This window comes from Carettochelys insculpta, chromosome 21 (genome assembly GCF_033958435.1).
Source record: "Carettochelys insculpta isolate YL-2023 chromosome 21, ASM3395843v1, whole genome shotgun sequence".
NCBI classification, from domain to species: Eukaryota; Metazoa; Chordata; order Testudines; family Carettochelyidae; genus Carettochelys; species Carettochelys insculpta.
In genome coordinates, this window is record NC_134157.1 from 25298354 (window position 1) to 25324970 (window position 26617).

Below are 26617 nucleotides of genomic sequence, written 5' to 3' on the forward strand. Positions count from 1 at the left end.
TTCACTCTTCTCTTCTGCAAACTAAATAAGCCCAAATCCCTCAGCCTCTCCTCATAGGTCATGTGCTCTAGCCACTTAATCATTTTTGCTGCCTTCCACTGAACCTTCTCCAAAGCGTCTACATCCTTTCTGTACTGGGGGGCCCAGAACCGGATGCAGTTCTCCAGATGTGGCCTCACTAGTGCCAAAGAGAGGGGAATAATAATAACTTCTCTAGATCTGCTGGAAATGCTCGTCCTAATGCACCCAATATGCCATTAGCCTTCTTGGCTACAAAGGCACACTTGTATCCAGCTTCTCATCCACTTTAATCCCCAGGTCCTTTTCTGCTGCACAGCTACTTAGCCAGTCGGTCCCCAGGCTGTAACGATGCTTGAGATTCTTCCGTCCGAAGCGCAAGACTCTGCACTTGTCCTTGTTGAACCTCATCAGATTACTTTTGGCCCAATCTTCCAATTTATCTAGGTCACTCTGGACCCTCTTCCTACCCTCCAGTTTATCTCCCTGTTCCCCTACCTTAGTGTTATCCACAAATTTCCTGAGGCTGAAGTCTATCCCTTCATCCAGGTCATTAATAAAGATGTTGTATAATACCAGCCCTAGAACTGATCTTTGGGGGCCTCCACTTGAAACCAACCAGCAACCAGACATTGAGCCACTGATCACTACCCGTTGGGCCTGACCATCTAGCCAGCTTTTTATCCACCTTACAATCCAGGTACCTAGTCCATACTTCCTTAACTTATGGGCAAGAATATTGTGGGAGACTGTATCAAAAGCTTTGCTAAAGTCAAGGTATATCACATCCGTTGACCTCCCCTGTTCACAGAGCTAGTTACCTCATCATACAAGCTGATCAGATTGGTCAGGCATGACTTGCCCTTGGTGAATCCATGTTGATTACTCTTCATCACTTTTCCCTCTTCCAAGTTCTTCATCACACCCAGCTATATGATTATTGTTGGAGAAAACACCCAGTTTCTGGAATAAAATGCTTCCACCCAAAGACGACAGTGAGCGGGTGTGGCCCTGTGCAGTGCACCAGTAAGAGACTAGCCGGCTAGGGACAGGACTCTGGGTGCTGCCTGGGTGGCACAGCCACAGTGAGAACAGACTAAAGCCCTGAACAGCCTGGCAACACAGTCCGCACCAGCCCCAGCCCTGCCTGAGACCCCTAGCCTGAGTCCTTCTCCCTCACAACTTTTGGTTTAAAGAGTTCTGTTCTAGTATTTCCAACAATAATAACTGCAAATGCTTCACATTTGTTTCTATTTTACCTTTGAGTCTGGGCAGGTAGAAAGTATATATGTTGGTAGAGAATGTATTCTTTTATTGTGTATAATTTTCTTTCCATCTAGCTATTGCATGAGGAATAAAAATTTAAAAAAGGCAGCCCCATTGATTTCTTGTGCTTCACACAACATTCACAAATGACCAGGATGGGTGAGACACTCTCCTTCCCTTCCTTTCTAGGGATGTTAACTGGCTAATTGGTAAGCAGGAGGCTTACCACTATGCTTGCCAGTTAACTGGATAACCAGCCTTTGCCAGTTAACTCTGGTGCCAGTCCTGACCACAGTGGAGCTGGGTAGGCTAGGTAATGGGACCCCATGGTCACACCAGACCTAAGTTAAAATGGTTAATCGGTTACCCAGTTTAACATCCCTATTCCATACCTGGTCAGACTGCAAGCTGTTTAAATTGGCCCATCACCTGGCTGAAAGAGACTCCAAAAAGTGGGATCCAGCCAGAATTAAAAGCCTTGAATAGTATTGTTCTTATTTTATTTTTAAGGGGAGTAGCATCCCCTCTCCTCTAAAAGTGAACTTCATGCACACACGTATTGTCTTTTCTGATAAAGTCCCTAAAATGTGCCTGTAACTGAACATTTGTTTGAGCTCTCAGGAGTTGACCAACACTTTCCCAAGCGTCAGCCAGAGAAACCTCTTCAAAACAATCTGCAATAAGATTAAATATAATGCCCTGTTGAGTTGGTCAGTGCACTACACCACGGACCGTAGCCACTTTAGGGCATATATTCGTTGGAGCTTGTCTGGCATTCACTCTTGTGAACTTTTGTACACGCATCTCAACGTTCTGCTATGGCTGCAGGATGTCCTGTGAAATACTGACAATAGTATGGAAAGAAGCACCCCTTGTACCCTCATCCCTTCAGCGGACGTGACTGTTCACTGCAACCCCAAGTTCTAATCCCAGTATGGGGGTTTTCCTAAACGGGGACCTACTGCCGCCCAACCCCGCCCCGATTTCCCATCTGCTGTCTGGTCCCCTCAGGAATGCACTGTGCATCAGGGTCCAGTGACTGCCACTGGGCTCTGTTTCGCCCGGCTGCCCCGCGCGCAGGGAGGGCGCAGAGCCCAGAGGCGGCTGGGGTGGAGCACAGGGGACCCGGGCCTCGCTACCAGGCGCCGGACGGCGATAGCCCCGGACAGCGCGGAGGCTGACAGGGATCGCACTGCCCAGCGGCCAGGGGACCCACCAGGCCCTCACCCAGCTCCGTCGGGGCTGACCCGGAAGTGCTGGCCGGAACCACTTCCGGGTGCAATTAGCTGTGGGAGCGGGCGGGAAGCGGCGGTGAGAGCGGGCGGGAGCGGCCGGGCCGGGCCTCGCCATGTGAGAGACCTCGACACCGCTAGGTGAGGAGCCGCGGGCGTGAGGGGCTGGGCGGGGTCGGGCTGCGCTCTCTTGCCCCGAGCAGCCGTACAGCGGGAGCGCAGGCCTTCCCGGCGGGACAGGGCGGGGGTCCCGGCGCAGCCCCTCCCCGAAGCAGGCGGGGCGTTGAAGGCGCTCTCCTGGCGCTGCGCGTTCCCCTCCGGCCCTCGGGGGCAGAGTCGCCTTACTGTGGGGCCCGGGCGCTGCCGCTCGCCTGGTGCCCGGGCTTTTCGGATGAGGGCTCCGGCTTCCCGGCCTGGGCTGGGGTAGCTGCTTCGCCCCGTCCCTGCCCCAGCGGCGTGCCTGCCGGGGGGCATTGGGGAAGGCGGTATGGGCACTGCTGGGCGCGGGCAGCTCCGTGCCCCCGGCTCGATGGGAATCGTGCATCCGTGGAGACTGGCCTCCGGTCCCCTGCGTGCGCCCGCTCTCCTGGTAGGAGCCTGCTGGCACCCTCCCGCGTAGCGTTTACACGGATGCGTTTGGCCTGAAAAATTGGATGCGGCGGGTATAAACATTGAAACTTACGGCATAGCTAATATTTCATATAGCGTCCCCCGGTGTACGGGCTGGTATAGAACTTACTATGCTTAGCAGTAGACCGTTACATAGACTATAAACACTTTGTTCACGACTTTAAAACCATAGTTAATGTTTAGTTTAGTTAGAGCTTTGTTTTTCCCCTCTGGGGGAAAAAATGCCTAAAGCAGTTTTAAAAATCTCCCATCCTGCATACATGGAGCTTATTTCAGGAACACACAGAAAAATAAGCTTGATGGGTTTGGATTTACAGTATTTGTAAAGCTCTTTTTCCCTTTCCCCTTCCATCTTGGAAAGCAGTTTGTAATAAATTCAAAATGAGTAGGTATTAAAGGTGAGGAAGAAAGGTGGCCCCAACTATTTAGTCAAAAATAGTCATGGTGCAGCCCATTGCAAAGTAGTGTGACATTGTGGCACCTGTGGTTTGTGCATGAAAGTGTCAGGGGTTGGTCAGCTGTCTGAGATCAGGAAGAGTCCCCACTTTGCCGCCAGTCTTTTCTCTTAATAACAGTTGTAGAATGGTTATTCTACAGATCTTAGGGAGGTTTGGATGTTTTTATTAAAGCTAATATTTAAAAATTTACAATTAAATTCAATTAGAAGGGGAGTAACAAGGCAGAGATGGAAAGTATTGATGTGGAAAGTACAGATGGATGTCACATTCTTTAAATGTACTGTACTGATGATTTTGTTGTAGAAATCTAAACAGCTAGGTAGCTCTATTAATTTTTGTTGCTTTAAAAGGAAGTTAGAGAAAAAACTGTCCCAAACCCAGGATTAATTTACCTTAGACAGGAGCTCTGGGAGCTGCTTTCTCCCTCCCCCACACCTTTGCCAGGCCACTGTCTCCTCAGTGTGGCTGCATGGCTCCCCCCAGCCCTCCTTCGCCCACCCCAAACTGCACCACATCTCTGCACTGCTCTGCTGAAATAATGGGACTCACTTTAATTGGTTTAATTGCCGCATCCCTCCTGCTGGCTGTTAAACCGATTAAACCAGGGATTCCCAACCTATGGGTTGCAATTAGATTTGAAAAGGGTTGCTGGCTGTGTGGCTTTGAGATACATGTGTCTCTTAAAGGAGCAATTTGCAGTTCCTTACTCCTCCTCAGCTCCCAGTCCTTGCCCTGCAGTGCTGAACTGGAACCCAATTTAATTGGTTTAACAACAGAAAGGGATCTAGGGGGTTATATTGGACCATGAGCTAAATATGAGTCAACAGTGTGATGCTGTTGCAAAAAAAGCAAGCAAGATTCTGGGATACATTAACAGGTGTGTTGTGAACAAGACACAAGAAGTCGTTCTTCCACTGTACTCTGCACTGGTTAGGCCTCGGCTGGAGTATTGTGTCAAGTTCTGTGCACTGCAGTTCAAGAAAGATGTGGAGAAATTAGAGAGGGTCCAGAAAAGAGCAACAAGAATGATTGAAGGCCTAGAGAATGTGACCTATGAAGACTGACTGAAAGAATTGGGCTTTAGTTTGAAAAAGAGAAGATTGAGGTGGGGACATGATAGCTGTTTGCAAGTATCTAAACGGGTTTCATAAGGAGGAGAGAGACAACTTGTTCTTCTTGGCCTCTGAGGATAGAACAAGAGGCAATGGACTTAAACGGCAGCAAGGGAGGTTTAGGTTGGACATTAGGAAAAAGTTCCTAACTGTCAGGGTGATCAAACAATGGAATACGTTGCCAAGGAAGGTTGTGGAAGCTCCATCGCTGGAGGTATTTAAGAACGGGTTAGATAGATGTCTGTCACTGATGGTTTAAATAGTACTTGGTCCTGCTGTGAGGACAGGGGGCTGGACTCGATTGCCTCTCGAGGTCCCTTCCAGTCCTAGTATTCTATGATTCTGTGAACAGCTGGCAGGAGGGAACCCCCCTGAAACCAATTAAATTAAGTCCCATGTGTGTGCTACAGGGCAAGGAACTGCCTGCACTGCTGGTGGGGGAAGGGAGTAAGAGGGCTGGGGGCAGAGCCAGGCAGAGGAGGCAGCTCTGTGAAGGAGCAGCAGCGGAGGTCAGCAGCAGCAGCCTGGAGCTTCCCTGGGAGGCTGGTGGGGAGGCTGGGGGTGCTGAGAGAGGTTTAAGCCTGGTGATATGCGGGCAGGAGGGGCTGAGAGCTGGTCAGGGTTCCATGTCCCAGCCAGCTTCCTGCTGCGGGTGTTCCCCCTGCACCCTTCAGCAGGAGATTGCACAGCTGATGCTGTCAGCCAGGGCTCTGTGCCCTAGCCAGCTGTGGGGGTTCTTCCTTTGGCAGGGGTTTCCGTGACTGGCACTGCCGGCCAGGGCTCCAGACCCCAGTCGGCTTCCAGCCACAGGGCTGTTGAGGGATTCCCCTTGCACTACCCACAGGAGATCCTGTGGCTGTTGCTGCTGGCTGAGGCTCCAGGCCGCAGCCAGCTGCCAAGGTCCTTCCTTAGAATACATATTAATTATTTTATTTACTTTCAACTATATAAACTTTATATATGTGCTGCAAGGGCGCATCCAGGTGAAATTTTCATGGGGTGTAAAAATGTTCAAGGAGATAAAACAATCAAGATTTATTTAAAAAAAAATAAAAATCCCAATAGAGCCGGAGGAGGAGTGAGCAGCTGCATCCGCAGATGATTCCTTAGAGAGCCACATGTGGCTCAGAGCCACCTAGCTGGCTTTCAAAATGGTGCCACTGCCAGTTCTGTGGGCCAGGTAAAAAGGATCAGTGGGCTGGATTCACATGTTGGACACTCCTGAGCCAAATCATGCAAGTGCCAAAGGCCTTCTGAGCTCTACAGCTCTGGTATGAGGAAGTGTCTCCCCTTCACCTAAGCTCTGTAATGCAGGGGTAAGGGGGAGAATTTTGGTGTCTGCATAAATCTTCAGATATTTGCACAGATATTTTGTTAAGTATCTTGCTGATTTTAAAGCTCATTTATCATTCTGATGCATACGTGGTACTTATCTGGACAGAAAGGTTGGGTACCAGACTTCAGCTACTTTCAGCCTTTTCACTGATACGATTATTTCTGTTCTCAGAGTTAGATGTGTATACACCATGGGTTTCCATGTAAAATTGCTTTTGGGCTAAAATTGGACTATCTGAGGCTTAGTCTACACTAGGCTGGTTAGTCAGTTTCAGATACACAATTTTAGTTGTGGCAATTGCGTGCCTAGAATCGATGTATCTGAGATCAGCTTACCTGACTGTCCTGACTGAGGGAGGTCAACTGGAGCGTTTCTCCCATCGACTGCTGACCCCACACAGATCAATTTTGCTCATCTCCCAGAGTTCAACTTTATGTGATTGGTGGAGATCAACCCTTACCGGGCGAATATTCCTGCAAGTGTAGACATAGCCTGAAACTTGAATTGATCATGAAAAGTTTCATGTTGCCTCCTACTCTTTCATCTTGTTTATTCTCATTACTCCAGTTATTTTGTATGCGCCAACAATGCACATAGCAGCAATTGGGGGAAAGAAGTCTTTTTTCCCCTCAAAAGTACTTTCTCTGTTGAAATATTGCTCAAAGAAAAAAAGTCTTAATTTTTTAAATATTTCTGGTGTCCCAATCTCAATGCCTAGATGTCTCACTGTTCTTGATGCATTGCAAGATACAGAGTATTTGTAATTTAATAATAAACAAAAGTTCCTGTGTTTTTATATAATCCGTTAAAAGTTGAGACAACTAACATTTTTAATCAGCCACTAAAATTGCTAGAGCTGGTGGGGATTTTTTTTCCAACAAAACTTAATTTTCCAAAAGCTTTCCTGGAAATGTTGAATTGAAAGTTTTCATGGAAATTGCTGAGTTTTATAAAACTTGCACTGGGAAGTTTCTGGTGTGAAATTGAAATGAAATGCAATTTGTTGTGTGAGAGGAAACTGGGCATTCACCTAGGTTGTAGGAGAATGATGTTCATTTACCTGCTGTGCCAGTGATTTGGAACAGGAACTTGAACCTAATCACTAAGTTATAGTTGCACTGTTCTGGACCTAATGAATAGTTAATTTATACAAATTAGAACAACTTCAATATGAATAATAGCCCCAAAATGGCTATAGCTCACGAGTGCGCTTGCTTGGTATTTGAAAAACATTGGTTCAAATCCCTGTTCTAAAAGGTTACTACAATAAACATGGACCAGGGACATGCATCTGCGTGGTCAGCATCTCACTGAGCTGTTGGCTGTTAGGAGGTGACTTTCATGTTTTCTCATGAGAACTTTTAAAAGGTCTTGGTTTCATCCTGATGTAGAAAAGTTAAATCTGTTTGGCAAAATGGAATTCTTGTTTTTTGGCCAGACGTAAAAATCACTTATTGCTCCTAAGATGTCTTACCAGTGAAGTGTTAGACCATATCTGAGTATGTGTGATGTGAGCACATTTACTTTGACTCTATTTCTTTTTTTTTTTTAATCTGAAGAAGTGGACCTTACCCAGGAAAGCTCATGAGCTAATAAATTTGTTAGTCTCTAAGGTGCTACAGGAGTGCTTGTTGTTAGTTTCTCTTTTTAGGTACTGTTAGTCTGAAGATTGAAATTAATAGGTATTATTCTTCAGTGATTCCAGGAGAATACTTTCAAAACTCCATCCCATTCACAGTTTTATCTTAAGTAGCTCTCCGAGTTGTGTGCATCAAAAACCATGAAATTACTACTTTTGACATTTGCCCAGTGGACCATTAGTTCACTGCCTCGGTGCCTTGTGTTGTGGGAAGGATAAGGGTATGTATTAAGTCATCTGTACGCTGTTAACAATTAATTTAAAAAAAAGGCATCTTTTGGCTTCTGTATTAGTTTTTAGACATTGTGTTTTTGGAACATGGGTCATGACTCCTGGGAATAGCATGGAGTAATGACCAGTTTTCCTGAGGTCAGTAAGTGGCATTCATGCATCCAGAGTGTGAGCTATTTTTATGTAAATGGTAGCTCTTTGGTTACCAGTATCTAATATAGCATAATATCAAGTGTTTTGAGGTTACCTTAAATACGAAAGATGTCATAGGCAAACCATTCTGTACTATGTAGAGCAGGTGTAAACAAAACAAAGCTTTAGTGCAACAGTAAAAGATCCAAAATATTACTGAACTAAATTTCAGTATTTTTCAGTAATAATTGGGTATCGTTCTGGATCCAGGGCCTAACTCCAGATCCCGTTGACTTTCTTAGTGGCTCATAATGAACTGTTACTTGTACTGAGATCAGAATTCTTATTTGTATACACTCCTTTTTGTACCCTTATCATGCAACTAGTGAAGGCCAAAATAAGAGAGCTTTAAAACAAAATGTACAAATAAATTCATGCAGAAATATTAAAATAAGGGATTTGTTCTGTAGTAAAATATCATTTTATTTAGCTTTGGTTTCATGATTCTTCTTTTCTGACATAAGTTATTTAAATAAGTAAGTGTTGGAGCACCAGGTTTGAGCAGAATAACAGTAATTCTGGGACAAAAATAAGTGATTTCCCTTGAAACGAGAGACATTTATAAGGTGTGTCTGCATCAATAATCAGCATACTCTGAAATAATATGGATCAGTTATTTTATATGCATTAAAGTCAAGTCTTAGAAAAAAGTTTAAAAGCTACTGTATATTTAAGAATCCATAATTGTTCCACAAGTGCTTTTTGCTTCCTTTAGTTTGTAAGTTTAAAAATTTACTGTTGAAAAGCTTTAACTTGCAGGATACAGATTTTATAATAAATTGAATAACTGAAACACTGATTGCTAGGAAATAATAAGGAATTATCTTGTGATTTAAACTAGGGTATTGAGGCATTATTTTTTGGCAACAGTACAATTTTTAAAACATTTATCTGTGTTCTTATTGCCTTGTCTCCTGATATCCTCTTTGGAAGCTCCAGTTGATGAAGTTTGACACGCATGGGTGAATATGAAACATAATAGAGAACTTCTGGGTAGAAAGAAGATCTGCTGCCAGATTACCTGTTTCTAAACATATCCATTCACATTCGATTTCAGCAGGTGTTTGATTGCCTTTGCACTCCTTTGCCTTCATGCACAGCAGTTCTTAAATGTTTGTCTTCCTTTATGCAATATACAGTAAAAATCTCTCATGTTATGCCAGACCTCTAGACAAATATAATCACTACACTAAGATTAATATTTGTAGCTGTTTATCTAAGCTGGTAAGTTTTAAAAGGAGGAGTTCTGATGGAAGTGTTCCAGCAATTCTTCCTTTTCTTCTGTGGTTTGCAAGGAAGGAATAATACGGGTTTGTGGAGTAGCTGCAGTATATGGACTCCGTAGGGAAGTATGTGCAGAGCTCTGTTCATGTATAGCTACAAATATCCTTTATAGTGTGTTATATAATTTAAGTAATATACTTAAAGTGAAGTATAAAGTGCTTTGTGGTTGAAGAAGACAATTGAAGTTATTTTTGGCTGTAAGAAGCTGTTTTCTCCAGGAAGATAAGTACTTAACCAAAAACTACTTGTTTTCTCAATGCAAAAGAGCCACAGGCAGAGGACAGGACACTGGGCTGGATGGGACCATTGGTCTGACCAGTATGGCTTGCTTATGCACTTGCAAGTCTGAGGGACAGATTTATTAACCCAGCAGAGCCACTTTGTGCCATCCTGTTATCATATTCTCTCCATAAAGCCAGTATATAAGAGGCTGGAAATATCACCCAGTGCAAGGTGGTAAATCCTTGAGTGGAATGTAACTGGCACAGAGGCTCTCCACGACTGACATAAGAGATGTGACTGAAGAAAAGGGGTGCCAGTAGAGATTACCCCTATACTACACCAATATCTGGCTGTAGTTTCAACTGCTTTGCCCTTTTAGCACCTAGCATAAATCAGCCTATATGTAGCTCTAATCTGCTGACTGCCCATAGCTGCTGCAAGACTGGAGGAATGCAAAGATGAGCTTTTATGCTAATTTTCAAGTCCAGCTGTAGTTCAGGATCTGGCTTTAAAACATTCAAGACTGATCATAGCGCCCAAAGTGCCCTACTTAGAAAGATGACACTGAAAAGTCCTCACAAATGATAGCAGTGTATAATATGTCATATTTTATTTAAAAAAAGTTCTTTTAGATTATAACATGTAAGCACTCTAATTTTTAAAGTAAAGATGAGGTCTTCCTGAATATCCATCATGGCAATCAATTTTCTTTCCGCTTTCTCCTATACTTTGGTTGGTCAGAATCAGAATTCTGCAATCCCAGTGTTATGATTATTCTGAAGAAATAAAATCCAGTTCCGCGGGTTGACAATTCAGTCTAAATTTGATTTGGGCTGAGAAAACCACTTAGGCTGTGTCTGCACTACAAAAATAACTTTGAAGTTCCTTACTGCGAAGTTACTCCAGGAATGGAGTAAGGGATTTGAAGTTGGGCTCTATACTTTGAAGTTAACTTCAAAGTAGGGGAAAATGTGTGTAGACTCTCTGCTGGCTACTTCAATGTAGTGCCTAACTTCAAAGTTAATTCCTAGTGAAGACACACCCTTAGAAAAGTTATTTTTCCATATTTTACCGCAGTAACCACGTGCTATTTTCTAGGGTTATATTAATGATTATTTTTCAAAATTGTATATGGCAAAGCTTTGCCTTAGTGCATTATTCATGAACTTGTATGTTTAACAGACAGGTGTGTATCAGCAAATGAATTAAACTAAACAGGTGCAGATTTAGAAGCAGAAATTAAATGAGTTTGGCAAATGAGTGACTCCATATAGGAATTACACAATGCTTTCGTAGTGTTACCATTATAGCCATGAAAATTAAATACTAAGTATATTAAATTGCCTTCTATGAACTTGACTATTTTAAGTTGAAAAATGAGAGTGGGGGAGGGTAGATCTTGGTGTTCATGCTGTAATCTGAAGTAATTTTAACCTTGTCCTAAGAGGTATGGTCACGATAGATAACCAACTGAATATAAACTCCTGGTGCTCTCAAGTGCTATGTTGGTGAATGGCATTATAAAGCCAAAGAGTAAGGCAGTGTGATGCCTTAGCTAAGGGGCTGAATGCAATCCTTGGACATACAAGAATGGGGATAGCAAGTAGGAATAAGGAAGTGGTGTCATCTCTGTACATAGTAGAAGTGATATTACTGAAACAGTGTGTTGTGTCTGGTGTTCACTTTCAAATATTAACACTGTTTCAGAGGGTTCATGAAGGCTGTAGAAGAATTATTCCAGGTCTGGCCTTGTAGGGAGAGACATAAGGAGCTTGATATATTAATCTTATTCAAGAGAAGATTAACAGGTAACTTGATCAGCCTGCAAGTATCTAAATGGAGGAAAAGATGTGATAGTAGATATCTTTTTTATCAAAAAGGCATGACAAAACCCAACTGTTGGAAGCTCAAAATAGATAAATTTAGACTAGAAATAGAGTGCACCTTTTTCAGTGAGGGTAGTTTAACCATTGGAACAACTAACCTTGATGTATGGTGTATTCTCCATTACTTGGCCCTTCAAATCAAGGTTGAATAACTTCAAAAAACATGCTGCAGCTTCACAAGTAATGATGGCCAGATGTATAAATTGCCAGTGAAGAGGTTCAGTGTGTGTTGCTTAGGTCAAACTAGATGATCATATCCTATCTGATAGCTTTCTTTGATAGGATAACGAGCCTTGTGGATGAGGGAGAAGCAGTGGAGGTGGTATACCTAGATTTTAGTAAGGCATTTGATACGATCTCGGACGATATTCTTATCAATAAACTAGGCGAATACAACTTAGATGGGGCTCCTATAAAGTGGGTGCAAAACTGGCTGGATAACTGTACTCAGAGAGTAGTTATTAATGGTTCTCAATCCCGCTGGAAAAACATAACGTGTGGTTCTGCAGGGGTCTGTATTGGGACCAGTTCTGTTCAATGTCATCATCAACTATTTGGGTATTGGCATAGACAGTATGCTTATTAAGTTTTGCAGATACCACCAAGCTAGGAGGGGTTGCAACTGCTTTGGAGGGTAGGGTCAAAATTCAAAATGATCTGGACAAATTGGAGAAATGGTTTGAAGTAAACAGGATGAAGTTTAATAAAGACAAATGCAAAGTGCTCCACTTAGGAAGGAACAGTCAGTTTCACACATGCAGAATGGGACGCAACTGTTTAGGAAGGAGTATGGCAGAAAGGGATCTAGGGGCTATAGTGGACCACAAGTTAAAGGAGTCAACAGTGTGATGCTGTTGCAAAAAAAAAAGCAAACATGATTCTGGGATGCATTAACGGGTGTGTTGTGAACAAGACACACGAAGTCATTCTTCTGCTCTACTCTGCGCTGGTTAGGCCTCAGCTGGAGTATTGTGTCCAGTTCTGGGCACCGCATTTCAAGAAGGATGTGGAGAAATTGGACAGGGTCCAGAAAAGAGCAACAAGAATGATCAGAGGTCCGGAGAACATGACCTATGAAGGAAGGCTGAAAGAATTGGGCTTGTTTGGGTGAAAAAAAGAAAAGTATGGGGAGACATGATAGCAGTTTTCAAGTATCTGAAAGGGTGTCATAAGCAGGAGGGAGAAAACTTGCTCTTCTTGGCCTCTGAGGACAGAACAAGAACCAGCAGGCTTAAACTGCAGCAAGGGAGGTTTAGGTTGGACGTTAGGAAAAAGTTCCTAACTGTTAGGGTGGTGAAACACTGGAATAAATTACCTGGGAGGTTGTGGAATCTCTGTCTCTGGAGATATTTAAGAACAGGTTTGATAAATGTCTGTCAGGGATGGTCTAGACAGTAGTTGGTCCTGCCATGAGGGCAGGGGGCTGGACTTGATGACATTTCAAGCTCCCTTCCAGTCCTGGCATTTTATGATGATGGTCCCTTCTGGGCTGAAAATCTATTAGTATTTTGTTTTAGTTTCTAGAACAATGTGGCAGTAGCAGTGTGGCCACTTAACTCTCACTAGTGTAGCAATGTCGGATAGTGGTGTATAATGTTCAGAATCCATGTGTAGATGGTGGTCATCTGAAAAAAGAGTGGTTTTGCTTGTATTGCTTATTTTGTTTGGGGCACTGTTGTAAGTTCAGTCTATACAAAGTAGGTGTACCGTCATAATAACAGCAAACTTTTCCTAATGAAGACCTGACACACTAATACAGTGTAAAGAATATAATTAATGCACAACACTATACCTAACAGGTCTATGTTTCAGACTTCCCTCTTGTGCATTTTGATGGCATATATATTCTTAAATGTGGTAAGTTGGTGTACATGTTCTTAAAAGCAGCTTAGCTAACAGGAGCAGTTAACAGAGTTTTGTGTGGAAGTTCAGAGTGGGCATTTGGAGTGGTCTGGATACACGTGGCATTATTAAAAACTTCTTTTAAACTGAACTAAAACCAAAACTACCTGATTTAAATAAAAATCCTATCAAGAATCTTATCTGTGGGAGTGAATGCAGACAGATGCCCAGCAACAGAGTGTGTGTTATCTTGTTCATTGCACCCAACATAGCATGTATGGTTATCTGCTCTATGGACAGGTGGCATGTGTGTGAATTTGATGCCAGGAGCTCCTGGCCCTCCAAGACACCATGTGTGTGCTCTGGAGGCCAGGGTGGCTGAACTGAAGGATCTAAGTGTGACAGAGGTACATGGATGAGGCTTTCCAGGACACTGTAGAAGTGTCCCATTCAGACTGTCCCTGTGCTGTTGAGGAGGGTGACAGACTCACAGAAGGAGAACGATCAACTGGAGTACAGGGAAACCATCCCATAGTTGAGACCCTCTTTCCAGTTGATGTTACGGTATCCCCTCAGAATGAGGATAACTCTCCAGAACTCCAGTCATTAGGAAAAGTCAGGTGTTAGCACAGTAAACCCTCGATCTTCCTGGACCTTGATTTAGCAGACTTCAGGAACAACAGACAGCCCTATTGTTCCCGAAGTCTGCTGGGGTCTGTAAAATCCTACTTTCCTTCCCCTCCCCCCACCAAAAAAGTTCAGGGACTTACTGCTGCCACTCAACTGCCGCCCCATTTATCTTTTGCTGGGGACAGTGGGAGCCAAGTGCGGAGAGGCAGAAATGGCTGTGTGTGGCGTGAGGAGAGCAGAGGAGCCAACCGTCATTGCTCCTGCGCTTAGACTTCTCCAGCACAGTGCCAGCCAGGGTGGCCACACAAAGGTCACAAAGGAGGGGTGGGAGGAGCATTGCCGTGGATCTGTTGGGGCCAACCCAGTGCTCTATCTCATCCTGGACACCCCAGCAGACCTGGTTTTTGATGAGGACGCCTCCTCTGACTCCACCAGCATGAACTTGCTGGAAAAAAACATGGTGAGGATCCCAGTCAAGGTTGGCCCCTTTTCCCCGGGGCTGTAGCTGTGCCAGGCAGTGGCACTGGTGCAGTCAGGCAGCTGCGAGGAGCCCCGACTGCTGCCCTGCAGCCAACCCCCTGTCTGGACACCACAGACCTATGACCACCTCGGCTGGACCTGGGAGGAGCAGCCACAGCTCAGCAGGACTCATTTGGCAGCTCTGAGCAGAGAGCTACCTGCTGCCTCTGTAACAGTCCCTGACAATAAACCTGCTCAGCCTGGGGGGTTGGGGAGGAGTTCACGCAGCACCCCCTAACAGTCTGAAAGCTTGGCAGGATAGGCGGGAAGCTGCATCATTGCTCAGGGTTTGCTGGAGTTATACCGGTTATGTGAGAGTTCTTGTTGATCAGATACCAGTACTGTAATCAGGGGATTGGATTGTTAGAAACATAGACAGCTGCTGGGTTTGTGATGACCAGCAGAACCGGACGGTGACTTGCCTACTTGTCACAAAGGTTGCTGATCTCTCGAGACATCTAGATAGACTTATGTGTAGTGCTAGCGAGGGGTCACGGTACACATAGGGTACCAATGACATAGGGAAGGGTGGGAGAGAAGTTCTGGAGGCAAAATTTGAGCTGCTAGGAAACATCGAAATCCAGGACCTCTATGGTGGGGTTCTCTGAAATGCTTCCAGTTCCAGGTAGGCAGACAGAACATAAGAGTCTCAATGCATGGATGAGACAATGGTGTAAGGAGGAAGGGTTTAGAGTCATTAGGAACTAGGGAAACTTTGGGTAAAGTGGGAGTCTGTATGGAAGGGATGCGCTCCACCTAAACCAAAATGGAACCATACTGCTGGTATTTAAAATTAAAAAGGTTGTAGAGCAGTTTTTTAAATGAAAGGCTGGGGAAAAGTGACAGGTGCAGAAGAGCACATGATCAGACAGATATCTCTTGGGGGTGGTCTATTAAGAAAGCTTATGTTCTAGTAAGGAGGAGAGGATCAAAGATGATAAAATGTGGATAAGATCAGATGAGAAATAATGAAATGAAAAAGAGTCCAACACATCAGGAAAGGGCAGACAGATAAATAGCAACAAATTTTTAAAGTGCTTATATGCAAATACTAGAAGTCTAAATAATCAAATGGGTGAACTACATTGCTTCGTATTAAAGAAGAATATTGATATAGTAGGCATCATAGGAATTTAGTGGAATGAGGACAATCAGTGAGATGCAGTTATTCCAGGGCACAAAATGTATCAGAAGAACAGAAGAGGTTATACTGGTGGGCATGTGGCACTATAAGTGAAAGAAGATATAGAATTAAATGAGGTAAAAATGTTAAATAAACCTAAATATTCCATAGAATCTCTGTGGATAGTAATTCTGCACTCTAATTATAAGAATATATTAGTAGGGATATATTACTGAGCACCTGATGAGGATAGTGACAGTGACTATGAAATGCTAAGGGAGATTAGAGAGGCTATCAAAATAAAAAAACAAAAACTCAAAAATAATGGAGGATTTCAACTATACCCATGTTGACTGGGTATATTTCACTTCAGGATGCAAAGAGAGAATTTTTTGAGACCTTAAATGACTGCTTCCTGAAGCAGCTGGTTCTGGAACCCACAAGGGGAGAGGCAATTCATGATTTAGTCCCAAGTAGAGCACAGGATCTGGTCCAAGAAATAAATAGAAGATTTTATATTAAAAAATGACTCCTTTCCCAGTGATCTGCCATGCTTCATAGAGTGATCTCTTTTGTTCCCCTCCATCGCAAACATTTATGTTAAGGATGAGAATTAAAGTAAAATGGTTAAACTATTTTTCAGCCTGTCTAGAGACTCAGGAAGTGTAGTCAGCGTATATCAGTTTGTGGATGGGAAGTGATTGTAGAAGACAAAAGGGCTAAAAAATCTTAAAAATAAAATCTTAAATTTTTTTGGGAAACATTGGAAACAACACAGCGACCCTTGTCAGTCTGGTTGTTTAATGATTGAAAGTATAGGTCAACATAAGAGAAACCACAAATAAACAGGTAAAATGTTACCATTGTTTTGAGTAGCTTAGTTCTTTCTGGACTTAAAGCAGGGGTGAGGAACCCCGAGCCAACAGATTCCTGGGGGCGTCACAGTTGGCTCCATGCTACCCTACACCTGTTTCCCCTACTGCTCCTATTGGCTGCAATTCCCGGTGAATGGAGGCAGTGGGGATGGAGCCTGTAAGCCAGTGTACGGAGATAGCTTCCCTGCTCTGTTTTCCCCCCAGATGGCAGGAAGGAGGGGGAATGGTAATGTGCAGAGCTACTTTCCCTCTCTTCCAGCCAGATCCCATAGGCTGGATGCAGCTGGTCATTTGCATTAATCCAGCCCATGAGGCATGGGGCTCCCCACTCCCCCACAGCAGGGCAAGCTGGTGCTGATACTCCAGCCACTCAGGAAAGGGCTGAACCTTGGCTGAAGCATCAGTGCCCACTCACCCTGATGTGGGAAGGAGGGGGAGGTGTCCCAAGTCTTGTAGACTGGATCATGGCAGGTTGGTGGCCCACTGAGGTTCCCCGGGCCTGCTTATTGAATGGCTGCTACAATAATGGAGTTTGAAAATGTCAGACTATAGTTCTGAAGTGATCCTAACCTCCTATGCAGAAATTGGAGTCAGTTTAAAAGGAAGAGGGGAAGAACAACTTCATTTTCTTTGAGTGATGATATATTTGTTGTTGGCTCCCTTGCTGTCTTGAGGTAGAGAAGGTCTGCCACCTGTAAAGAAAATTATGTAGCAGGGTTAAGTGGGGGAATGACACCTTAGAGAGCAGAGAGATCCTGGGCTGCTTTTAGCAGCTTTCACTTTTCTATCTACTGATGGATACTACGGTTTGTTGGGAGAGTTCATTAGCTGTTGTGTAATTTTTAAATTAGATTCCATATCTCTCATTGTAGCACACAGGGTATAAAGAGAAGGTAAGTGTGGTGATTATATTAAAGAATCTTGATGTGCCTTCTATGTGAAGGCAATAAATAGTACTGAACTTGGGATTCTGGTTTCTCCAGGTAGAGGAACCAGGTGCAGTGGGTATGTTAGGTGGTTGGACTTCAGAAGGCAAAGACAAGAAATCAGGAGTTTGACGCCTGTGGGCATTTGATCAATGATGGTATTGGAACTGGAAAGTGGTGTATGCTGTGGAAGCTATTGAAGAGAGGGAATCAGCAGTTAACTAGATGTTTCTCCTTTTGTGTGTGTGTGTATTTTTCCCCCAGTAATATCCCAATAGCAAAAAAAAAAAAAGATAGAAATGCCTTTCTGTTTAGTTTTTATTCTTTGAAACTTATTTTTTTTCTGTAGACCCTCTTCAGACAACACTTCCAGACATGATGAAAAGTGGAAGCGAGATATGAAATACAGGAAAGCAAGGAAATAATTTAAAATGCATATGTATAACCTGTAAATAGTAGTAAGGGACAGACTAAAAAAACAACAAAGGGGAAGGAAATTCAAAGTCTGTTGAAAGTTGTGCCTTACTTTTTTGGGGGAGGGAGGGGGAGGTATTGCAACACACTTGGTATGGGAGTTGAGCAGTGGGTGGATGCTTCTGGTGCCCAGGATGAGTGCAGATGAAGAATGGAATGTCACCCTTCATTTGAAATTGTTTGGTGCACTGGTCAGTTTTCTGGCTCCTAAAGTGGCAGGGAGAAACCATGGCGGCATGGTTGTCTGCCTGCCCAGCTTCCCCCAGCTGGCGCAACTGGGGGCTGGAGCAGGGAGGTGGGGGGGAAGCTGTGCTCCCCCAAGCCCCTGGAAGCCCCAGGATTTCAACTTGCCTTAACGCAAGTTAAATGCAAGTTAAAATTGCATGTTGGGTGTTTACTGTATAGTAGGTCTTGATCACAAGAAGTAAACAAGCTGTAAACTTGTGTTTTTTCTTTGATAAGCTCTAGAATACTTTGTGGCAGCATATGTAATAAGTATTTCAGAAAAGTTACTTTTAGATGGCTGTAGTGGCCAGGAGCAGCATACAGTGCTGCAGCAGTATCTGTTGGGAATCTGAATGGTCTCCTGTTCCATGGTCCAGCATGCATGTGAGAGGTTATAACTCCTTCTTGCAGTTTAGTATTAATCAGATTCCTTAATCTTATGTCATTCCTGCCAGACACTGATACATTTTTTTAAACAGGGGTGCCATTGGTTAGGGCAGGGTGGGCAGTGTTAGTTCCCACAAGCTGTATTTAGTACTATGCATGAGTAGCTCAGGTTCCAGGGCCAGACACCGTCTGCAGTCCCTGAAACTCTCTGTGCCCTGCAGGCACCCTGGAGCCTCCACTCCCTTCCTGGAGCATCACCCAGGGATCTGCCTGTCTGACTGCAGCCCTGTTATAACCTCATCCATTGCCACACTCCTTTGCTAGTGATTGACCCCAGAGCTTAGGGATGGCAGTTTTGATTGATGAAGGGAGCTGGAAGGGTTGGTTGTTCTTTGATATGGCTCTTCTGTCTCAGGAGTGGAAGATGCACAGTTCAGTGGATGTAAGTTGGACTCCACTGTCAGGTGGCTGATGGGATATAGGTGGGACTATACAGTGGTTTGTCAGGAGCCCAATTTTCTCCATAAGCAAAGCAAACATAGTTTCATAGAAATCTAAGTAAACATTTCCTCTGTCTCCCACCCCCACCCCGCCCCACAGAGCATGACCAGTACCAGCTCTTCCTGTGTCCCATTTCCACGCCAGACCAGCCTGTGGATTGGGCTGCCAACTTGTGTTTCAAAGTCTGCTTTTTTCTAAGATGAATAAGGTGAGGTATCTCCACTTGAACCTGTGATTGGGACTGAATGATTATGGATTTTGAAATTTTGTCCTTCAAAAATCAGAGAGCTTCCAGAGCACCCACTAAAAGTTGCCTTCTGTACTTCAGTTGAAATGTGGAATTACATCCTTGTGTTTTAAGGCTATTTTTAGATTGGATGTGGACATTCATGAAGAACCACTGATGTGTCCTATTATACAAGCGTCCTGAATTGTAGATAGTGGAGACTGTTATTCAGCAGACAAAGATGTAAGTAGGAGACAAATCACCTTGTAAAAATATTCCAGGCCTTAAGATGTATATTAGGCCTTCGTTTTATAATTTTATTTAATTTGTCATCACACAGTATACACAGGCAGACTTAATTATTCCACTTCAAGCATGTGTTTACACTTATGTTTGGAATGTAAAATGTATATAAATCCTGAGTATTACAGCTTTTTATTTTCTTTCACAGATTACACTCTACATCAGTAGAAATGGACAGCAGCAGTTTCATTCAGTTTGATGTGCCCGAGTACAGCAACACTGTTCTGAGCCAATTAAATGAGCTTCGTCTGCAAGGGAAGCTATGTGACATAATTGTGCATATTCAGGGTCAGCCATTTAGAGCCCATAAAGCTGTTCTAGCTGCCAGTTCTCCATATTTCCGTGACCATTCAGCATTAAGTACCATGAGTGGCTTATCAATATCAGTTATTAAAAACCCTAATGTCTTTGAACAGTTACTTTCATTTTGTTACACTGGAAGGATGTCCTTGCAGCTGAAAGATGTTGTTAGTTTTCTAACTGCAGCTAGCTTTCTACAGATGCAATGCGTCATTGACAAATGCACACAGATACTGGAGAGTATCCATTCAAAGATCAGTGTTGGTGATGTTGACTCAGTTACTGTTGGTGCTGAAGAGAATCAAGAAAACAGCAATGGAGTAAAAGATAGCAGCTACTTCGCCAATCCTGTTGAAATATCTCCTCCTTATTGCTCTCAGGTGCGACAACCAGCAGTGGGTAGTGATCTAAGGATGGAAACGGCTACAGGGAAAACTTTACAGAATCGTCTGCATGAAGAAGGGCACTCAGATCGAGGAAGCAGTGGAAGTATCTCTGAATATGAAATTCAGATTGAAGGTGATCATGAGCAAGGGGACCTGATAGTAAGGGAGAGTCAGATTGAAGAGGTGAAGGTTAAAATGGAAAAATCAGACAGACCAAGTTGTTCTGATAGCTCCTCACTTGGCGATGATGGATACCATACTGAAATGGTTGATGGAGAACAAGTTGTTGCAGTAAATGTAGGCTCTTATGGATCTGTATTACAACATGTTTATTCATTTTCCCATGCCTCGTCCCAGGCTACTAACATATCTGAAACCTTTGGAAGCCTGAGCAGTTCAAGTCCTTCAAGGTCTATGCTGAGTTGTTTCAGAGGAGGTCGTGCACGTCAAAAACGGGTATCTGCTGGTCACTTACACAGTGATGTTCAGGGCTTAATGCAAAGGGCTGATGGCGAAACCATAGTGAATAACCCAGGATATGAGAACAATCCACGGGAAAGGAATGCAAGAGGTCAATGGTATCCATACAATGAGAGATTAATTTGTATTTACTGTGGGAAATCTTTCAACCAGAAAGGGAGCCTTGATCGACACATGCGGTTACACATGGGAATTACACCTTTTGTATGCAAGTTTTGTGGAAAGAAATACACACGCAAGGACCAACTTGAGTATCATATTCGTGGCCACACAGACGATAAACCGTTCCGCTGTGAGATCTGTGGGAAATGTTTTCCTTTCCAAGGGACGCTAAATCAGCATTTAAGAAAAAATCACCCTGGAGTAGTAGAAGTAAGAAACAGGGTAGACTCTCCAGAAAGAACAGAAGCATTTCTTGAACAGAAAATAGATAATGATACTTCAGCTTCTGAAGCTATGGATTCTAGTACGGAAATTCACACAATGGCTAACACATCTGATTAAAATACTAAGTTTTAAGTGCAACCCAAACAAAGCACATTAGTTAATGCATTTTAAATTTTTTTTTTTTTTTTTGCTTCTTTAGAGACTTCAGTACAGGCATATCAGTCTTCTAATTTTCCCCAATATTTGGAAATTTGGTCAAAATGATTTCTGAAGGAGGCTATATTATTATTCATTGTTCCAAACGAAGCTAAGTGTTTTTCACTCTTGAAGATGCTTAAAGTAAAAAGAACAATATCTTGGGTGCCAAGAGGGGAAAGTAGGCTGAAATTGTTCTTTAATGGCTGATCTGGCAAGACACAGATTCCATCAGGGAAGGATATTAAAATCACACTAAGCAGACCTGCTGGATACTCTAAGAGGGTGTATTCTCCTTCGTTGTGCTTCCTAACTTTCATTCTCAGTAATGGGGGTTATGCAGCAGTGCAGGGAAAGACTGTTTCCTCATGAATCTGCTCTAGGTGTCCATGAAACTTCTTTAGTTTTTGAAATAGCTATTTTTTGTAGCTTGCATATATATAAAATCTATAAAAATACTTTGACTTTTCCTATGCTGGTTGGGCTGAATGTAAGAGTATGTCACAGTTAAATAATGTACAAAGCTTATGACTCTTAATTCTCATCTCTAGCTAGGACTTAGGACTTTGCTGGGAATTTTTTTTCTTTTTAAAAACAGTTACTTGGTTTTCATTTTATAAAAATATTGCTTTGTGTCCAAAAGTTGAGCAGAGTGAATAACCTTGTTTAAGTATCCTGGCTTTATAGCAGATACATAAACCAAATGCCACACGTCTATTAAATTATGGTTGCATCGTTTGGCATTTTGTTAATTGTCTAGAGTACACGCTGGACAACCTGTGGTGCTGATCTTTTTTAGAGAACTTGTATTGTTATATTAGCAAACCCAAGAGTAGCATTGTGGTTTTAAATGTTTTTACTGGCCTCAGAATCTACCTTAATTTTGTACTGTAGAAACGTACCAGGTAACTAAATCTAACTTAATCATTCTAAATGGTTGGTTGATACCAGCCAGAAGGGGATGTTGTGGTTTAAACTACAGTACTTTCAAGCAGTGTTTTATCTTTTTCCTGGAGAGCTGTTTCAGGTGCACAGTAACTTCCTACATACAGTTCCAAGTGATGTCTCAGCACTTGGAATTTGTACTTTTTTTGTAAACAATACTATATGGGAATTGCAAGCAATATGTTATATATGTAAGTATTTCAGAGTCTATATGGCTTCCCCATTATTTCAGTGGGTAATGTTTTCTTCATAAAGAGACCACCAATAACAGAAACTTTTAAAAATATTCTAAATAGTTTTGTATTACCGAATGTGTGTTTTTTGTTTTTTGGTTCTTATGTGGTGCTATTTTTAACTTTATCAACTTAGGTCAGTATGGTATAGAAATGTGAAACCTAATGGTAACAGTGAAACAAAAGCAAACCCTGTTCAGTGAGATGATAGCTTGAAAGAAACCTCAAAAGCATGGCTGGCGAACATTACTGTATAAAATTCTACTTGATTGGCAGAATTAAAGAAGTATAATTTTGTTAATCATGTTTTTCATATATATAATTGTTTCATGTGGATTTGGGCCTATATTTTTATTAAGATTCATTTTGCAATGATTGCTTATGTGCTTGTGATTATACTATTCAACTTTTAAAATTAAAAAAAAATGGTTTTTTTAGGTTACAGGAAAGCAAAAGGAAAAAAAAGTTTGCTGGCTTCTAATGCTTTTTGGGCTCCTATAACTCAAATAGCTTTGTTTGGGATTTTTAAATATTTTTCAGGTCCTTAGTCCATGAATCAAAGGTGTATTTGTGCAGTAACTTTTAAAATACACTATCTCTTAATATTGTGTCAGTACGCAATAAGGATTAATGTTACTAAATACAGATGTACACTATAAACCCCAGCTGCTCAATAGGAGCAGTTTTAGTTAAATCGGGTACATAATCTGCCTTTTCCTCCTAAAACTGCCTAAATAAGGGAACTTTTCCTCCCTGAAGCAACAGAAGAACTCCTGCTTCCATTAATGGAAGCTGTATGCGTGCATCAAGGAGAGGCTAGATCGCTACATGTTTACCATTAAAACAAGTATTAGTGTTTCAGATAAATGTTCTTTTCTTACATAAATGTTTTTTTAAGTAAATGCAAGCAATTGTGTTTTGATAAAATTAATTTTGACACGCAAAAGCCAAGAAATTTAGAGTTAAGCTTGAACCTTTATCTTAAACTTGTGTTGTGGTGCCTTTGGGTTGGCTAATTTCTACAATAGTGTGAGTTGAAAGGAGTAGGGAAAGGGCTTTTAACTTTGTATTTCTTGACTTTTGTCATTGTGTCATAGTCTTAACATTATTTAAATATAGTTCTTTGTATTTGTAAAGTTATTAAATTGGTTTGATTTTACCAAAGAGTGACTTATCCAAAATTGTCTCTGACAAAAATATTCATCACTTTGATTGTACAGTTTCAGGTTCATAATGTCGCATCAGGACTGTTATGGGGCAGGATATCATCACTTTTTCTACAATATCATGATTAAACAGTTAGCAAGTTTCACTTGCTCCTGTTCGTTTTGGTATAGTGTATACCCTTTCCACTGCTAGCAGCGTTAAGAATTATCAAGCCATAACACAGTACTGTAAGGTTTAGCAGTGCTTCAAAGGACACATACATGTAGGCAAGCATAGAGCATCTTTGAACATTCTATTTAAACTTATAACGTGTGAATCTGGTAGAAAATGAACTTCGTATCTGGCAGCAGCAGTTAAACTGTGCCTTGTCACGTGATAGTTTGCCAGGATTAATGTTACCATGAAACATAAAACACTTTATTCGCTTGAAGTTCATTTTACAAGTTCACGAAGATGAAATATGCTGTATAGTTATTTTAAGCAGACTTTGAAAGAACTTTACAGTACTTATTTCTGTACAGGTTTAAGTTAGCACAGAAGTTACATATTTCATTTACAATAAATGTAGAAGCCAATAAAATAAGTGATATGTAAAGAATATTTGGCAGTAAAATACATCATTAAACCATATAAGGCTGGTTCATAATTGAGTCTCTTCTTGATCTACCTTTTGAATTACATAGACAAATGTGAAAACAGTGAGTGTCCTTTCCTCTAGATGTTTAACATATTACAAACTGTGAAAACAAAGAATTTTATACTTTTACTAATGATTGTGTTTGTTTCAAACAGTTATTTTAATTTTCCTAATTAGTTATCTTCCATATAATTTCTATTAAAGTTGTAAATACATCTAGAAAATAGATTTGTAAATATCTTAGCGTCTCAGTTCAGCTTTAGTTAACTGAACCTCATGAAAGGTTCTGCATTTTAGTGTGATATTTAATAGCATAAGGGATACTTTCTGTTCACTGTTCAGCAGAATATACTGTAGGCCTAAATTTATAGTTTAAGTATTATAACCTTCCCAAGCATGAGGAAATGTTTATGCTGAAGCCTTCAGTTTATTTCTAGGCAAAAATGTAAGGCCTGTTATAACTTTTCTTTAGGTTGAAGTTTGGGAAGAATAGCAGGAATACGACAAAGGGCTGGGAAAAGATTGACATGAATGAGCTTTACCATTTTTAAAGTCTCTTATTTGGATCTTTTATTTCAGTTTACTGTGATTGGTTTTTATTGTCACTTACTGAAAGGGTTTCCCATGAAACCACTGAAAGGGACTCAAATATGCAACACCTACTCTATTTTACAAGGGAAGTTTACCCTTGAATGGTGCTTTTAGACTGGTCAGGGTTATTTATTAAATTTTATATTGAAAGTACTTGGGAATTGTGTAAATTCTTTATATGAATCTGTTTAATTCATGAATTGTAAATTTCAAATACTCAGTGACTGAACCAAAAGTTCAGTAAAGTCATTCAAAATGTTCAAGTGTACAACCATTGTGCATTTCGTACGTATCTTTCAACAAGTGCCAGAATAATTATATTTAGTATAATTAAAGCCCAAAATATTATTCACCCATCCCATTAAAGAATATTGACTTAATTATACAAGTTTACATAATTTTTTTTAAAAAGTAAGCCTCAGACAATTGTTCCTGAGGTGGTTCAGAGGATGTAAAGCATCAGTAACTTAGCATGCTTGCCTATAGCTTGTAAAGGCAGCTACTGTCACATCAGATGGAATAAATCTCCATCTCCCCAGTTTGCATATACTATGAATTCAACCTTTGAACTTATTAGTCAAGTCTTTGGTTGGAAATTCGATTAGAGGTAGAAATTGCTTCTTACTTGCACAATGTTAATAGCATTTATTTCCCTTAAGAGAAAATGGTATTTTTAAATAATTTTATTATTTGTAGTGTTATGTTATGATAAATATTTGAGCAGTTTGAATGACTTAACTCAGTGTCATTATCTTGCAATATAAACTGGTAACCTCACAACTCCACGCTTCATCACTATATGAAGTAAATGAAGCTAGCTAAGCTGATACTGTAACAACTATTAACTTGCCATTAAGGATTATTTTATAGCATGGATTTTAAAATATTTATTCAAATGATATTTTACACTTGTATTCATTTTTAGATTTGTGACATGAATATTTCAGTGCTGCTTTTTGTTCTGATGAATTTTTGTTTCTTGCGTGTACATTGCTTTTTTATGGTATAAATAAGTCAATGGGAATTGCTGTTTGTAAATTAAAATGCTTGTAGAGCAAATCAGTGTTGTGAGTGTATACATTCAATTATTTACTTTAAATATTAATGGACTTGCATCATATGTGTGTCATATTTTATAAAGGCTCTATGAAAGGTTACAATTTAATAAAGGTATTCCTTTATTAAACCTTAGAGGCAATCTCTTCCGTGGAGTTCCGCTACTGCTAGTGAGTCCTCAGCAGGCTGCTAGTTTGGTACCGTGCTGCTGAAAGCATGACACACAGCTTGTCATAGATCTGAGAAGTGTTGTAGATTGTCTTATATGAGAAATGTAAAGCTTGTACAAAAGAAGCTTCTCAGCATTGAGCATTGTTGTCTGTTAATTTACTTTGCATATAGATCTGAGGGTAGTAGTTGTGTTCTACAGCCACAGTTGGATGATGTTCTGTGCTCGCATGGAGCAGTGGAGGTCGTCACACACACAAGTATACATTTTGTTTCATAACAAAAGAAAAAGCTGAGATTAGAAACATTCCCAGCAATTGTAAACAAGTATTTGAGAAGCCTATTGAAAAGGCAGCCAACAGCGTTTTGCACCCTGCTTTCACATCTAGACTGATGAACTTTCAAGGAGGAGTCATATCACCCACCAGTGATTTCCAATAATGGAAATATTATCCCACCATCAGCCTAAGGCAGTGTTTACCAGTGTTTACTCAGGGTTCCATTAACTGAAAATAAGTGTTCCATGAGAAAATTC

General features: G+C 41.5%; 2 protein-coding genes across 3 annotated transcripts in view; both read left to right on the top strand.

Annotated features, from left to right (window-relative positions):
* Positions 1-2590: 2590 nt before the first annotated feature.
* The window catches only part of RALGPS1 (Ral GEF with PH domain and SH3 binding motif 1), a 445865-nt gene continuing 421838 nt past the window's right edge, over positions 2591-26617 (top strand). Inside the window, exon 1 of the mRNA XM_075015701.1 lies at positions 2591-2657. The gene's annotated coding sequence lies outside the window, so the exon portion shown is untranslated. The remainder of the gene's footprint in view (positions 2658-26617) is intronic.
* Positions 2598-25967, top strand: ZBTB34 (zinc finger and BTB domain containing 34). 2 transcript variants are annotated; one of them, XM_075015703.1, is made up of 2 exons: positions 2598-2657; positions 19686-25967. In XM_075015703.1, the coding sequence occupies exon 2, from the start codon at positions 19708-19710 to the stop codon at positions 21205-21207; it is 1500 nt and encodes a 499-aa protein (XP_074871804.1). In that variant the 5' UTR covers positions 2598-2657; positions 19686-19707; the 3' UTR covers positions 21208-25967. The 2 variants fall into 2 exon arrangements, with proteins under 2 accessions (XP_074871804.1, XP_074871805.1); XM_075015704.1 differs by lacking the exon at positions 2598-2657 and adding an exon at positions 19156-19216.

Coding starts and splice junctions, on each gene's coding strand:
- ZBTB34 (XM_075015703.1), top strand. CDS start 19,708: ATGGACAGCAGCAGTTTCATTCAGTTTGATGTGCCCGAGTACAGCAAC.